Source organism: Pseudophryne corroboree, chromosome 1 (assembly GCF_028390025.1).
Source record: "Pseudophryne corroboree isolate aPseCor3 chromosome 1, aPseCor3.hap2, whole genome shotgun sequence".
NCBI lineage: Eukaryota > Metazoa > Chordata > Amphibia > Anura > Myobatrachidae > Pseudophryne > Pseudophryne corroboree.
In genome coordinates, this window is record NC_086444.1 from 699,198,954 (window position 1) to 699,212,418 (window position 13,465).

The window sequence follows — 13,465 nt, forward strand, 5'->3', positions numbered from 1 at the left end:
CCTCATAGCCTCTATACGAGCGGCCCGTGCTACGGCCAGGAGGAGACACACAGCTGCACGACACTGCCACAGCCGGGAGCCGAGCTCCGCTTCAAAGCCTCTACACACGCGGCCCGTGCTACGGCCAGGAGGAGACGCACAGCAGAACAACGCTGCAGCTGGGAGCCGGCTTTTTGGTATGTGTTACACTAACCACGGGAAAGGGACATAATACTCCGTTTAGGAGTTTGGCATAGTGATCTATAAAAGATTTTTGGAAATAAGGAAGTGAGATACGGTATTTGAACTTTTTATGGCTACATAATTATGCAAATATATTAATCAGGAATCTAAGCACAATGTTATCAGTCTACACAAGTGAATAATATTTGAGCAAATCCTACTATTTCTGGACTCACTATATTTCCTTGAATAAAATCATCCTTTCAAGTGAGAGTTTCTTGAGGATGTGGGACAGACAGCTATTATAGCTACAGCATTTAAGTGTCCATAAAAAGTGACTTTGGGATCCAAACGGTCACTAAATGACAATCACAAGTTGTTATAGTAATATGGACTCTGGATGGGCAAAAGATTAAGGATATAGCTATATCACTATTGAGGGTGTTGTTCTCTTGGTTATTTTAAAAGTATTATTATGTACATATTGATTAGACATCTTTGTCTTTTATGAAATTCTGGAATTAAACTATTTAAATTTTATGCGCTCTCTTTTCATAGAATTATTATAATTTTACCCTTAGCTCCAGTATATTTATGTGGAGAAAAGTCTCCAGACTTGATCACACTCCCTGGAAATTTTTTCCTTGTGTGACTGCTCCCCAGCCTCTCGGGCTGGGCTCCGTGGTCACCAGCATCCAATCCTGAATGCCAAATCTGCGGCCCTCTAGAAGATGGGCACTCTATAACCACCACAGGAGAGACACCCTTGTCCTTGGATATAGGGTTATCCGCTGATGCATCTGAAGATGCGATCCGGACCATTTTTCCAGCAGATCCCACTGAAAAGTTCTTGCGTGAAATCTGCCGAATGGAATTGCTTCGTAGGAAGCCACCATTTTTACCAGGACCCTTGTGCAATGATGCACTGTTTTTAGGAGGTTCCTGACTAGCTCGGATAACTCCCTGGCTTTCTCTTCCGGGAGAAACACCTTTTTCTGGACTGTGTCCAGAATCATCCCTAGGCACAGCAGACGTGTCGTCGGGATCAGCTGCGATTTTGGAATATTTAGAATCCACCCGTGCTGTTGTAGCAGTATCCGAGATAGTGCTACTCCGACCTCCAACTGTTCCCTGGACTATGCCCTTATCAGGAGATCGTCCAAGTAAGGGATAATTAAGACGCCTTTTCTTCGAAGAAGAATCATCATTTCGGCCATTACCTTGGTAAAGACCCGGGGTGCCGTGGACAATCCAAACGGCAGCGTCTAAAACTGATAGTGACAGTTCTGCACCACGAACCTGAGGTACCCTTAGTGAGAAGGGCAAATTTGGGACATAGAGGTAAGCATCCCTGATGTCCCCGGACACTATATAGTCCCCTTCTTCCTGGTTCGTTATCACTGCTCTGAGTGACTCCATCTTGATTTGAACCTTTGTAAGTGTTCAAAAAAATTTTTAGAATAAGTCTCACCTAGCCTTCTGGCTTCAGTACCACAATATAGTGTGGAATAATACCCCTTTTCCTTGTAGTAGGAGGGGTAATTTAATTATCACCTGCTGGGAATACAGCTTGTGAATTTTTTCCCATACTGCCTCCTTGTCGGAGGGAGACCTTGGTAAAGCAGACTTCAGGAGCCTGCGAAGAGGAAACGTCTCTACATTCCAATCTGTACCCCTGGGATACTACTTGTAGGATCCAGGGGTCCTGTACGGTCTCAGCGCCATGCTGAGAACTTGTCAGAAGCGGTGGAGCGCTTCTGTTCCTGGGAATGGGCTGCCTGCTGCAGTCTTCTTCCCTTTCCTCTATCCCTGGGCAGATATGATCTTATAGGGACGAAAAGACTGAGGTTGAAAAGACGGTGTCTTTTTCTGCAGAGATGTGACTTAGGGTAAAAACGGTGGATTTTCCAGCAGTTGCCGTGGCCACCAGGTCCGATGGACCGACCCCAAAAAACTCCTCTTCCTTTATACGGCAATACACCTTTTTGCCGTTTGGAATCTGCATCACCTGACCACTGTCGTGTCCATAACATCTTCTGGCAGATATGGACATCGCATTTACTCTTGATGCCAGAGTGCAAATATCCCTCTGTGCATCTCGCATATATAGAAATGCATCCTTTAAATGCTCTATAGTCAATAAAATAGGATTTTGGTACTTACCAGGTAAATCCTTTTCTTTGAATCCATAGGGGGCACTGGAGTACTCTTGGGATATGGACGGGCGTAGCCGAACAAGGGCACTGAATATTTAAATTTAGGACCCTCCCCCCCCTCCATATCCCCGAGTACCTCAGTGTACGACCTCAGTGTTTTTTACTGAGCGAACAGGAACGATATAGAGAGGTTGACAATGGAGAATACCTATAACATAACGGACAACAACAATGTTGACCCATAACCTTACTGTCAACTAAACAGTTGACACCATAACCGATAGAACTTTATAAATTTGAACCAATCGGTGAAAATGTGTTACCATAAGCTCCTCTGAGCTTAATATCAATGAAGTAAAACTTGTTACCCTAAGCTCCCTTGAGCTTAAAACAACCCAGGTAAAACTGCTCTGGGTGGGCGTCCAGTGCCCCCTATGGATTCAAAGAAAAGGATTTACCTGGTAAGTACCAAAATCCTATTTTCTTTATCATCCACTAGGGGTCACTGGAGTACTCTTGGGACGTACCAAAGCTTCCCTCGTGGGCGGGAGAGCTGTTTGATACTTGTAACAGTAGGCAGCCGAAAGCTAGATGCTGATGGCGCCACCATTTATAACGTGTAAACGTGCACCAACATGGTGCACATGAAGGCTATATAGCCGCGTTTTAGACACTCCACGACCCACTGGGTCTGACATTCCCACAGAACCTGTGGGATGAGCTATTACTGACGTAGGCGATTGTAACTTAGCCTTAAAGTAAACCTGACTTGTAGTCATTATTATTACCCAACTGGATAATGTCTGCTAAGAAACTGGCTAACCCCAGTTGGCAGTATCATAGAGAACAAACAACGTATGCATATCACGTACTGTTGACGTTCGGGACATATATAAACGCGTAATGCGTGTACCACATTCAGAATTCTAGAATGTGCTGTCCACACAGGAACCCCTATTGGTATATTGATGTGAAGAATACGAAAGCGTGATTCGTCCGAAGATCTGCTTTGTCATGAGAAAACTCAAATACGGTGGCTTGGAATACAAGGCACCCAAATATGAAAACAAAACCCTTGCTGAAGCCAAGGCTATAAGAAAATTGTTTTCCAAAGTGAGAAACTTAATTCCCATTTGTTGAAAGGGTTCAAAATATGAAAACTGTAAGAAATCTGAACCCAACTTCAAGTCGCCTGGCGCTGTAGGTGGGATAAATAGAGTGTGAACTTTGATGACACCTTGTATAAAGATGTGTACAGACGCCAATAGAGGCAAACGTCTTTGAAATTAAGTTTACCACACAGATACCTGCACTCTTCGTGCAGATCAACGCAGTTTTCCATCCCACCCTGTTTAACAGAATACGGGTTACTTGAAGGATGATGTTGGAAACTTCCGAGGTTTACACCCTATGTAAGCACACGAAATTTTGTAAAAATTAGCTGCCTTAAACGGCTTACTATTTCGTAACCTGGTTAGTATAACCGATACTGTAATGCTCAATTTCTTAAGAGGGCGGTCTGCACCCTCCTCCCGTCAACCGCAGCTGCGGTACATAGATAATAGGTACATAGGTAACTATGGGTAAACTAACGTTCCCTGATGTAACAGGTTGGACGTATTATGAGCGGGTCAAGATCGTGTGCAAGTATTCCTTGAACATTCGAGAAGCAACTTCTCCGAAACCCATGAGCTACCACCAGTATGACTGTGACAAACTGTCTTATGAGCCGTTTTGACAACGGAGAGAGCAGCTGAAACTGGTGGAGCCAGATACACGATGCTGAATGACCACATGAATGTGAGAGACTCCACCGCCACTGCCCTTAATTGTGGCGAGATGCCATCATGTATACTTGAGGGTAACCCCCTTCTGTGGACTCCCATATGAAACACCTCTGGATTTAATGTCCAGTTTTCAGGATCCAAATCCTGACGGGTGAGATCCTCTGTCTAACAGATGTCCACTCACGTAATGATCTCTTGACATTTTCACATAATGGTGTTCTAAGCCATTGAGGATTTGAGTCACATGCTGCATTACCATGCGGCTTCTTGGTTCTTACTGGTTGTTGTGTATGCAACTGCCGTTGCCTTGTTTGACTGCTTAAGCCCAGCGTGAGGCAGGCATCAAAAAATTACATGAAACTCACGGTTATTCCTCTCTACAGAAATATTTAGTAAAAGGCGAAAGATTTATTCGTTCTTAAGAGAAACCAGAGTATATACCTGGTCAGACTGAAGCGAATCATGTATTGCATTGTAAAATGCACAGAGTTCTAGGACCTTTATCGACAGCAATCTGTCGTGTTTTAGAACCTTTGTTGCTGATTTTAACTACAAATCCTGACCCTCTGCGACTGTCGTCCAGAGTATATGCACCCTTTTCCCTCTGTGGGAAACGCGAGTGAAGGGTGGCGAACTAAATTGAAAACACATCTTTATTCTTAATAGGTGAATACACCAATGTACCGCTAGTGTGCGTGTTTTGCACTAATTACTAGACGTACATTTGTTATTGCTGGTGTAGTAGGTAAAAGTCTTGCCGTATTTATCATCTTACCTAAGCATTGACATCGTTTAGACGGAATTAGATGTGATTGTTTTCGAACTTGATCTGCTACCGCAGTATACCTTAGTAGCGCAAGTTAAAGGAACTTTGTTGAGACAGAGTTCTTATGTGAGATGAGTTATCATCCCAACCTCCCTTTGGTAAATACCCAAAGCGATAAACAACGGTAGACATGAAATGGTTAATGGTTGTGGCGATCTGCAACCGCTAGAACCTGTGAAGAACAAACCGGACTGGGTAAATACGCATTCAAATGCAATTCTGCAATTGTGTGGCTCCAATAAGCCAATACTAACCGCAGAAAATCCATTTTCTAACTGTAGTAAATGACTTATTGCAACGGAGCTGTTTGGTTTTGCTCAAACAGAGGGGAATAAGTAACTCTGACTCTGTTGGCGTACTACTGCCTGGTTTATAAACCAGCAAAGACTAAATGACAACCTGCCAACCGTTTGACAGAGGCAGTTTTGTCCTTTAAGCTGTAAATAGCTGAGACCTGTATGAGTTGAAGTCCTGAAACCTCGCAAATGTAACATGTAAAGACGCGCTTCCACAATTGTAAAAGAAGTCATCAAACCACTGGCTTGCTGACTGTAACGTCCTGTCGTTACAAGGCGTGACTGTTCCTTCTAAAGGGATAAAACGCCGTTACAAATATACTCAAATTTATGAGCAACCAGGCTCTGGCCTTGTCGCGCTTAACTAGCGACAATGAAAATAACCGGCGTTAGCAGAAGCTTTACAGATATACTCTGCGGCTTCTTTTACCAGTGATAGTCATTGTTTGATACATAGATTCTAGTGACCCAAATGTATCCTGGGTTTTTGACAGAAAATCATCTAGCAATGGCGGGTCGCGTCCTTTTGGAAACGATTATGTATGGTTGTTAACAACCCCCCCGCACTATCTGAGTGCTGGTCTAATGTACCCTTTTCACTCGTAGTTATAATTTGACATAGAATCGAGTTAAATAAACACTCTGGTACCCAAAGGAAAATTGGCCCTTTGGAAGACTGTCTTTTGTTAGGGCTGGCGGAGTCATTCCGAGACTCCGATGTTACCGCTCTTTTAATTTGAATTGCCAATGTTAACATAGGATTTTTAAAATTATTTCTAGTCTGCACTATAGCCTTACTCGCTATGTAGACAGACACCATAAAATAATAGGCAATAGACAGACACTTGCACGACTTAATGAAGTTATTATGTGTCATATATATATATATGTTATCAAGCTTGTTTCTCTCTACGGAAATCTTTAGCAACAAACGAAAGATTTATTAGATATGAAGAGAAATCAAAACATTTTCTTTTATGTGAAAAGCAGTTCACATGGGCATATGAAACCCGAACCAAATTCCTACTAACTTCCCTGCGCCTCTGGTGGCTGAGAGATGTAGGGCAGGAATGTTCTAGAATTAATTAGAAATACAGATTACATGGCTAACTTATGTGAAAACCTGAACCAAAAATTCCTACTAACACCCCTGCGCCTCCTTGTGGAGTATAGGTGTATGGGTCTGGAATTATAACCTGGAAGAACAGCAATGATTAAAATGACCTCATGCCATGCTTCCACTGAAAATCACAGGACAGGTTACCTGCTGCAGCGTTAATATATAGGCTTAATAGCCTATTATACATTAAATATAGGCTCAATAGCCTATTCTACAGTTACAGGTCTATTATACAGTAAACTCCGTGCAGTTTACAATACATTATGCAGCCTTATACTTTAGTTAGCCTTCCAGTTATTTTCATTAACTGTTTAAACACTAAGCAGTCTTACCCCATGCAGCCTTCTGCTGCTATGGCTTTTCTCAACACTGCCTGCAGTGAATTATCCAACATATCTTATTCCCAAGCAGCCTTTGCTGCTGCTATGGGTAAATAACTTGTTTAAAAACTGTCTTATTTAGAACTGAGCAGTGTCTTATTTAGAACTGAGCAGTGTATTAACCCATGCAGCCTTTGCTGCTGCTATGGGCTTTACTCACCGTCACCCCCCCCGCAGCCGCGCTGCTTGTGATGTAGCTTCTCCCTGTGCAGCGCCGGAAGCGAGTGCAGGGAACTTGGGGAAACCCGGGGAGCGCTGCTATATTGCGCCGGGGAGCCCTAGGAACGGGCGGCGCCTCATACAGCAGTGGCCGGGTGCAGCGCTGGAAGAGCGGCCGGCGTCTTTAGTGACGTACGGCCGCTCGGAGCTTTAGACCCGGGTACGCAGAGTGGCTGCTTGAGCGGCGCTCGCGTACAGTGGCTGGGAGAGCGGCCGGCGTCTGAGTGACGTGCGGCCGCTCGGTTACCGTGCTGGGAGAGCGGCCGGCGTCTGAGTGACGTGCGGCCGCTCGGTTACCGTGCTGGGAGAGCGGCCGGCGTCTGAGTGACGTGCGGCCGCTCGGTTATCACCCCCCTGCTGGGAGAGCGGCCGGCGTCTGAGTGACGTGCGGCCGCTCGGTTATCACCCCTGCTGGAAGAGCGGCCGGCGTCTGAGTGACGTGCGGCCGCTCGTTACAGTGCAGAGTACTGGTACATTGGCTGGGCGAGCGGCCGGCGTCTGTGAGTGACGTGCGGCCGCTCTCTCGTTCAGCGGGGTCTCTGTAAGCGGCGGGCAAAGCAGCGGTAAAAATAAATGCTTTCCCACACAGCAGGGCGGCAGCGTGAGCTGACCGCCCTGACCCCCCCCCACCATACCTTAGTGTCGCACTTCTGTAAGCTCCGTCCAGATTGTGACGGGGCTTCCATCCTGGCTGTGACGGGGCTTCTTACTGTAAGCACCGTCCAGTTTTCAGCTCTCCTCCTGGCTGTGACGGGGCTTGTAATCTCCGTCCAGTTGCAGTAGGAGACAGTCTGCCTGTGGCTGTGAGGGTGCTCTTTGTGAGGACCGACACGCCATGCGCTGTCTTGTAGCGCCTGTGGCTGTGAGGGTGCTCTTTGTGAGGACCGACACGCCATTCGCTGCCCGTGCAGCGGCACTATCCCGGACCCATGTTTTTCCAGAAACTGGGAAGGGATGTGCTAAGTGTAAAAATAAAAATTAAAAATAAAAATTTAAAAATAAAAATCCAAGTGTGGATATACCACAAGCCTTGTTCGTGCTGTGAGCACCGAAAAAACACTGAGGTCGTACACTGAGGTACTCGGGGATATGGAGGGGGGGAGGGTCCTAAATTTAAATATTCAGTGCCCTTGTTCGGCTACGCCCGTCCATATCCCAAGAGTACTCCAGTGACCCCTAGTGGATGATAAAGAAAATACTGTCCCTGTCAAGGGTATCAATATTTTTAGTCAGGGAATCCGACCAAGCCACCCCAGCTCTGCACATCCAGGCTGAGGCGATCGCTGGTCGCAGTATAACACCAGTATGTGTGTATATACTTTTTATGATATTTTCCAGCCTCCTGTCAGCTGGTCCTTGAGGACGGCCCTATCTATAGACGGTACCGCCACTTGTTTTGATAAGCGTGTGAGCGCCTTATCCACCCTAAGGGGTGTTTCCCAACGCGCCCTAACTTCTGGCGGGAAAGGGTATACCGCCCATAATTTTCTATCGGGGGGAACCCACGCATCATCACACACTTTATTTAATTTATCTGATTCAGGAAAAACTACTGTAGTTTTTTCACATCCCACATAATACCCTCTTTTGTGGTACTTGTAGTATCAGAAATATGTAACACCTCCTTCATTGCCTTTAACGTGTGGCCCTAATAAGGAATACGTTTGTTTATTCACCGTCGACACTGGATTCAGTGTCCCTGTCTGTGTCGACCGACTAAAGTAAACGGGCGTTTTAAAACCCCTGACGGTGTTTTTGAGACGTCTGGACCGGTACTAATTGTTTGTCGGCCGGCTCATGTCGTCAACCGACCTTGCAGCGTGTTGACATTATCACGTAATTCCCTAAATAAGCCATCCATTCCGGTGTCGACTCCCTAGAGAGTGACATCACCATTACAGGCAATTGCTCCGCCTCCTCACCAACATCGTCCTCATACATGTCGACACACACGTACCGACACAGCACACACACAGGGAATGCTCTGATAGAGGACAGGACCCACTAGCCCTTTGGAGAGACAGAGGGAGAGTTTGCCAGCACACACCAAAAACGCTATAATTATATAGGGACAACCTTATATAAGTGTTTTCCCTTATAGCATCTGTTTTATATATTTCTAATGCCAAATTAGTGCCCCCCCTCTCTGTTTTAACCCTGTTTCTGTAGTGCAGTGCAGGGGAGAGCCTGGGAGCCTTCCCTCCAGCCTTTCTGTGAGGGGAAAATGGCGCTGTGTGCTGAGGAGATAGGCCCCGCCCCTTTTTCGGCGGCCTCGTCTCCCGCTTTTAACGGATTCTGGCAGGGGTTAAATATCTCCATATAGCCTCCGGAGGCTATATGTGAGGTATTTTTAGCCAAAATAGGTTTTCATTTGCCTCCCAGGGCGCCCCCCTCCCAGCGCCCTGCACCCTCAGTGACTGCCGTGTGAAGTGTGCTGAGAGGAAAATGGCGCACAGCTGCAGTGCTGTGCGCTACCTTTAGAAGACTGAGGAGTCTTCTGCCGCCGATTCTGGACCTCTTCTTACTTCAGCATCTGCAAGGGGGCCGGCGGCAAGGCTCCGGTGACCATCCAGGCTGTACCTGTGATCGTCCCTCTGGAGCTGATGTCCAGTAGCCAAGAAGCCAATCCATCCTGCACGCAGGTGAGTTCACTTCTTCTCCCCTAAGTCCCTCGTTGCAGTGATCCTGTTGCCAGCAGGACTCACTGTAAAATAAAAAACCTAAGCTAAACTTTTCTAAGCAGCTCTTTAGGAGAGCCACCTAGATTGCACCCTTCTCGGCCGGGCACAAAAATCTAACTGGCTTGGAGGAGGGTCATAGGGGGAGGAGCCAGTGCACACCACCTGATACTAAAGCTTTACTTTTTGTGCCCTGTCTCCTGCGGAGCCGCTATTCCCCATGGTCCTTTCAGGAACCCCAGCATCCACTAGGACGATAGAGAAATAAGAAAAATGTCAACAGTTCACGGTGAGCCTGATAGTGTACCGTCCCCCTTTGTACGCTTCAACTTAGGGAAAAAATTGTTAAAGTGATGGATAAAACAAACTGGATTTAATAACTTGAGAAATAAATGACCCTGTAGTAAAGAAGGTATTTTCGTAGGCCCTCAGCAGGGTTGGTCTGGAGAGGCTAAGGGGAGATCCATGAGATGTGTAGCTCCACCCACTCCAATAAGTAGGCAGAGCCAGTTCTGCCTGGCACCATCTGCAACCCAGCTGACTGGGAAGTAGGGGCACTTCCATCAATACACTGGTGCAAGCTACTGCCAGCCAGCAAATTATTGTAAAGTGTCACCACTCTGCAGACTAGTACCCCTGGACTTGTAGTTCCACCCACTACAGTGGATGGGCAGGACCAAGACCATCAGGCACCATCCACAACCTAGCCTGCTGGCAAGCAGCTGCATACTGCAATCAAGCCATAGACAATTTGCTCCCAGCATCCACTACTTTCCGAACTCCTTCTCCTAACAACTCGAACCTTTATTGGTGCCCTGTGGCTTGTGGCAAGATGGTGAAAGCACGAGCGCATAGCGCCCAGACTACATGGCTTCACCTTTCTAGACATAATCTTACTGGAACACTATTGGCCAGACGGAAATCACAAGTGTTCCAGTAAGATTATGTCTAGAAAGGTGAAGCCATGTAGTCTGGGTGCTATGCGCTCGTGCTTTCACCATCTTGCCACAGGGTACCAATAAAGGTTCGAGTTGTTAGGATGTTGTTGCCACATTTGACATATATTTGACATATCAGTAGGTAATTTTAACATTAGAGGTGTTATTATGTACATTTTTTCCTTGCACCTTTGGACGTTTTTAATTGTTGTTTTCAACTGTTTTGTAGTTTGCACTAGCACTTTATTACGATATGTCACTTTCATATTGACCTTCAAGGTCATCTTACTTTGGGGTCTATTCATGAAGCAGTGAAAAGCATGGAGAAGTGAGCTAGTGGAGAAGTTGCCCATGGCAACCAATGAGCATTGACGCAACACTTAAAATTTGCAAACTATAAAATTATACAAAGCAGCTGATTGGTTGCCATGGACAACTTCTCCATTGGCTCCCTTCTCCACTTTTCACTGCTTCATGAATAGACCCCTTTGTCACTTATGTTATTGTCTTGTATCATGTTTATTCACAGCAGACAGCGTTACCATGGTAACGCAGCTGGCTTCCGTGATGTGGCTCCAGATCTCGCGGCACTTGTGGACGTCTGGGCGGAAGTGAGAGATACGCGGCCAGGAGGAGACGCTCAGACAGAGAGTATGCCTTGAGCAGTTGCCATGGTGAAGCGGCTCGCTCCCGCGACGTCACTTTCGGTCCCGCCGAGGCGCCAGTCAGCAGGGCGGAAGTCCTGAGCGGGCGGCCAGAGAGATACGCTGTAGCATGTGACTGAATGGGGTCAGGGGGTGTTTCTAGCCTTATTTAAACACTCTTGTTTTGCACCACTTTTATCCTGAAGACGGGGACCAAGTCCCCGAAACGTTGATGTGACCATTTGCACAATTACATGATTGAAGTGAAAAGTCTGAGTGCCGCCTCGTTTTTTCCAATAATAAATATATATTTAAAAAAATTTTTTTTTTTTTTAAATATATACCTGCAGCTGTGATGAGCACTGAGAAGGCAGCATGGATTGAGGAGCAGCACTGGCCAGTGAGTAGACGGGCACTCCAGGCAGGAATGCAATGTGGCCTGCGTGACCTATGAAGCACCATAGGTCACAAGCCGCTCACGAAAGTGCACAGTGCTGCCCGAGCCGGCTACTGATTGCGGCAGGGGCTGGTTTCTCTAGCTAGTGGCAGAGAATCTCACTGGCGGGCGGCAGCACACCTAGAGGCTGCTCGCGGCACACAGCGGTTGAAAATCGCTGATCTACTGCATTCTCCTGACGGGCCCTTCATACCTGTATCAGACACTAGCCCCCGGATCAAAGAATTGTTAAAAGATGGGAGATTTTAAAGAGTTAAATTCAGTTGAGAAATTAATATGGTAAAGTTACAGTATCTGCACAAACGTTTTGGGACTGAAGGTCCAAAAACTATTCAGAAATGTTGTAAATTGAATTTTCCTTTTAGACACTCTCCTAGAAAACATGGCGAGTGTTTTCATCAGGACATGTCTAACATGGAAAATCACTAAAGCAATTGTAGGATCCATTTGCTGGACTCTTACGAAAGACATTCTTGAGGCAAAGTATAGTAAAATGAAACATGTATTTCTCAAACAGAGGGCAGTTTAAATTCAGCACAAAGTGCCGTGATGCCCAGCCGTGCATGTATCTATCAGCCATATATATATATATAGCAGGGGCAACACTACAAGTTTCGTAATGCTCCTTTCCAGAACATCACATCTTAATGAATTACCAAAGCTACCTAAAAACCTACAACTCTTTTTGAGCAAATGTTAGCAAGTAAATATTGTATATGCATTTTAAAAATATAAATTGCACACAACAAAGTGGCAGATGTATTAACTTGGTGAAGGCATAAGGAACTGATAAACCAGTGATAAATGCAAGGTAATAAACACACCAGCCAATCAGCTCCCATTTGTAAATTAACAGTTAAGAGCTGATTGGCTGGTGCATTATCACCTTGCACTCAACACTGCTTTAATCACTTCCTTATGCCTTCTCCAGGTTAATACATCTACCCCATTATCCTTATCCGATATAGAAGTTTAACAAACGTATTTGAATTAAGCACACACAAAAAGCTATTAACAATCATGTATTTCCAGGAGACATGACTGTTGTACAGTCTGAGTGGCTCTGTGCGAACTCACATAACATGTCATTTCAATGGGCTCTAACAAAAGTTCAACAGACGATGATGGCACATGCTAGCCCGGTATTTGAGAATAAGTCCACGCGTTGTCCCTACACACTGATAGAGAAGACTAGCAAAGTCGATTTCCGTACTGCTAAAGCAAATGTCAATGGGATGGCTACAGCTGCAGAGCCTCACATGCAGCGCGCAGAAAACACATACATAGATGGGGTGAAGAAACGCAAATTCGTTCCTACGAAACTGATGGCAGACTGTTATCCAGCACCCAGCTCAATCATCAACAGAACAGTGCCCAGACTCCATCCCTTACCCAGGCGGGACGGGGTAGCCCATGCGCTGTAGGAAACAAAGGGGACCTCGTCGCATAGAACGGGTGTTTCCACTAACCCCGGTCACCCCACCCCTCATTCCCCAGGCCTGAGCATGCAAGTTCAAGACTAGCGCAGCCTCACCTTTTTCAACCGCTCCATGAGCGCACTCTTGTTCCCGCCGGTGTCCAGGTTCCGCCTCTTCAGCTCGGCCTTCAGGTCAATCACCCGTAGCTCGCTGAGCTTCTTGGTCTCCGCGTCGGTGCTAACGCCCGTGTCCACGGGAGGCTGACTGTCCGCCATGCTGTCCCGGGAAAACTGCGTAACTGCCGCTGTACACACGCACACAGCCGCTCAACACACACTGCGACCGCCGCTTCGCACACACTGAACTACAAAATGGATGCGGTGC

The 13,465-nt window shown here is 46.2% G+C and overlaps 1 protein-coding gene and 2 non-coding genes across 5 annotated transcripts in view; all 3 read right to left on the reverse strand.

Moving 5' to 3' along the window:
* Window positions 1-13,455, reverse strand: part of LOC134907861 (scaffold attachment factor B2-like) — a 216,071-nt gene extending 202,616 nt beyond the window's left edge. For all 3 annotated transcript variants that reach the window (XM_063914824.1, XM_063914823.1, XM_063914825.1), the window contains exon 1: window positions 13,198-13,455. In XM_063914824.1, the coding sequence (XP_063770894.1) occupies window positions 13,198-13,356 (159 nt within the window). In that variant the 5' untranslated portion in view covers window positions 13,357-13,455. The remainder of the gene's footprint in view (window positions 1-13,197) is intronic.
* Window positions 4,428-4,542, reverse strand: LOC134961565 (U5 spliceosomal RNA). The gene has a single exon (XR_010187929.1). It is a non-coding gene; the product is annotated as a U5 spliceosomal RNA (small nuclear RNA).
* On the reverse strand, window positions 6,080-6,196 carry LOC134932490 (U5 spliceosomal RNA). The gene has a single exon (XR_010179369.1). It is a non-coding gene; the product is annotated as a U5 spliceosomal RNA (small nuclear RNA).
* Window positions 13,456-13,465: the final 10 nt, after the last annotated feature.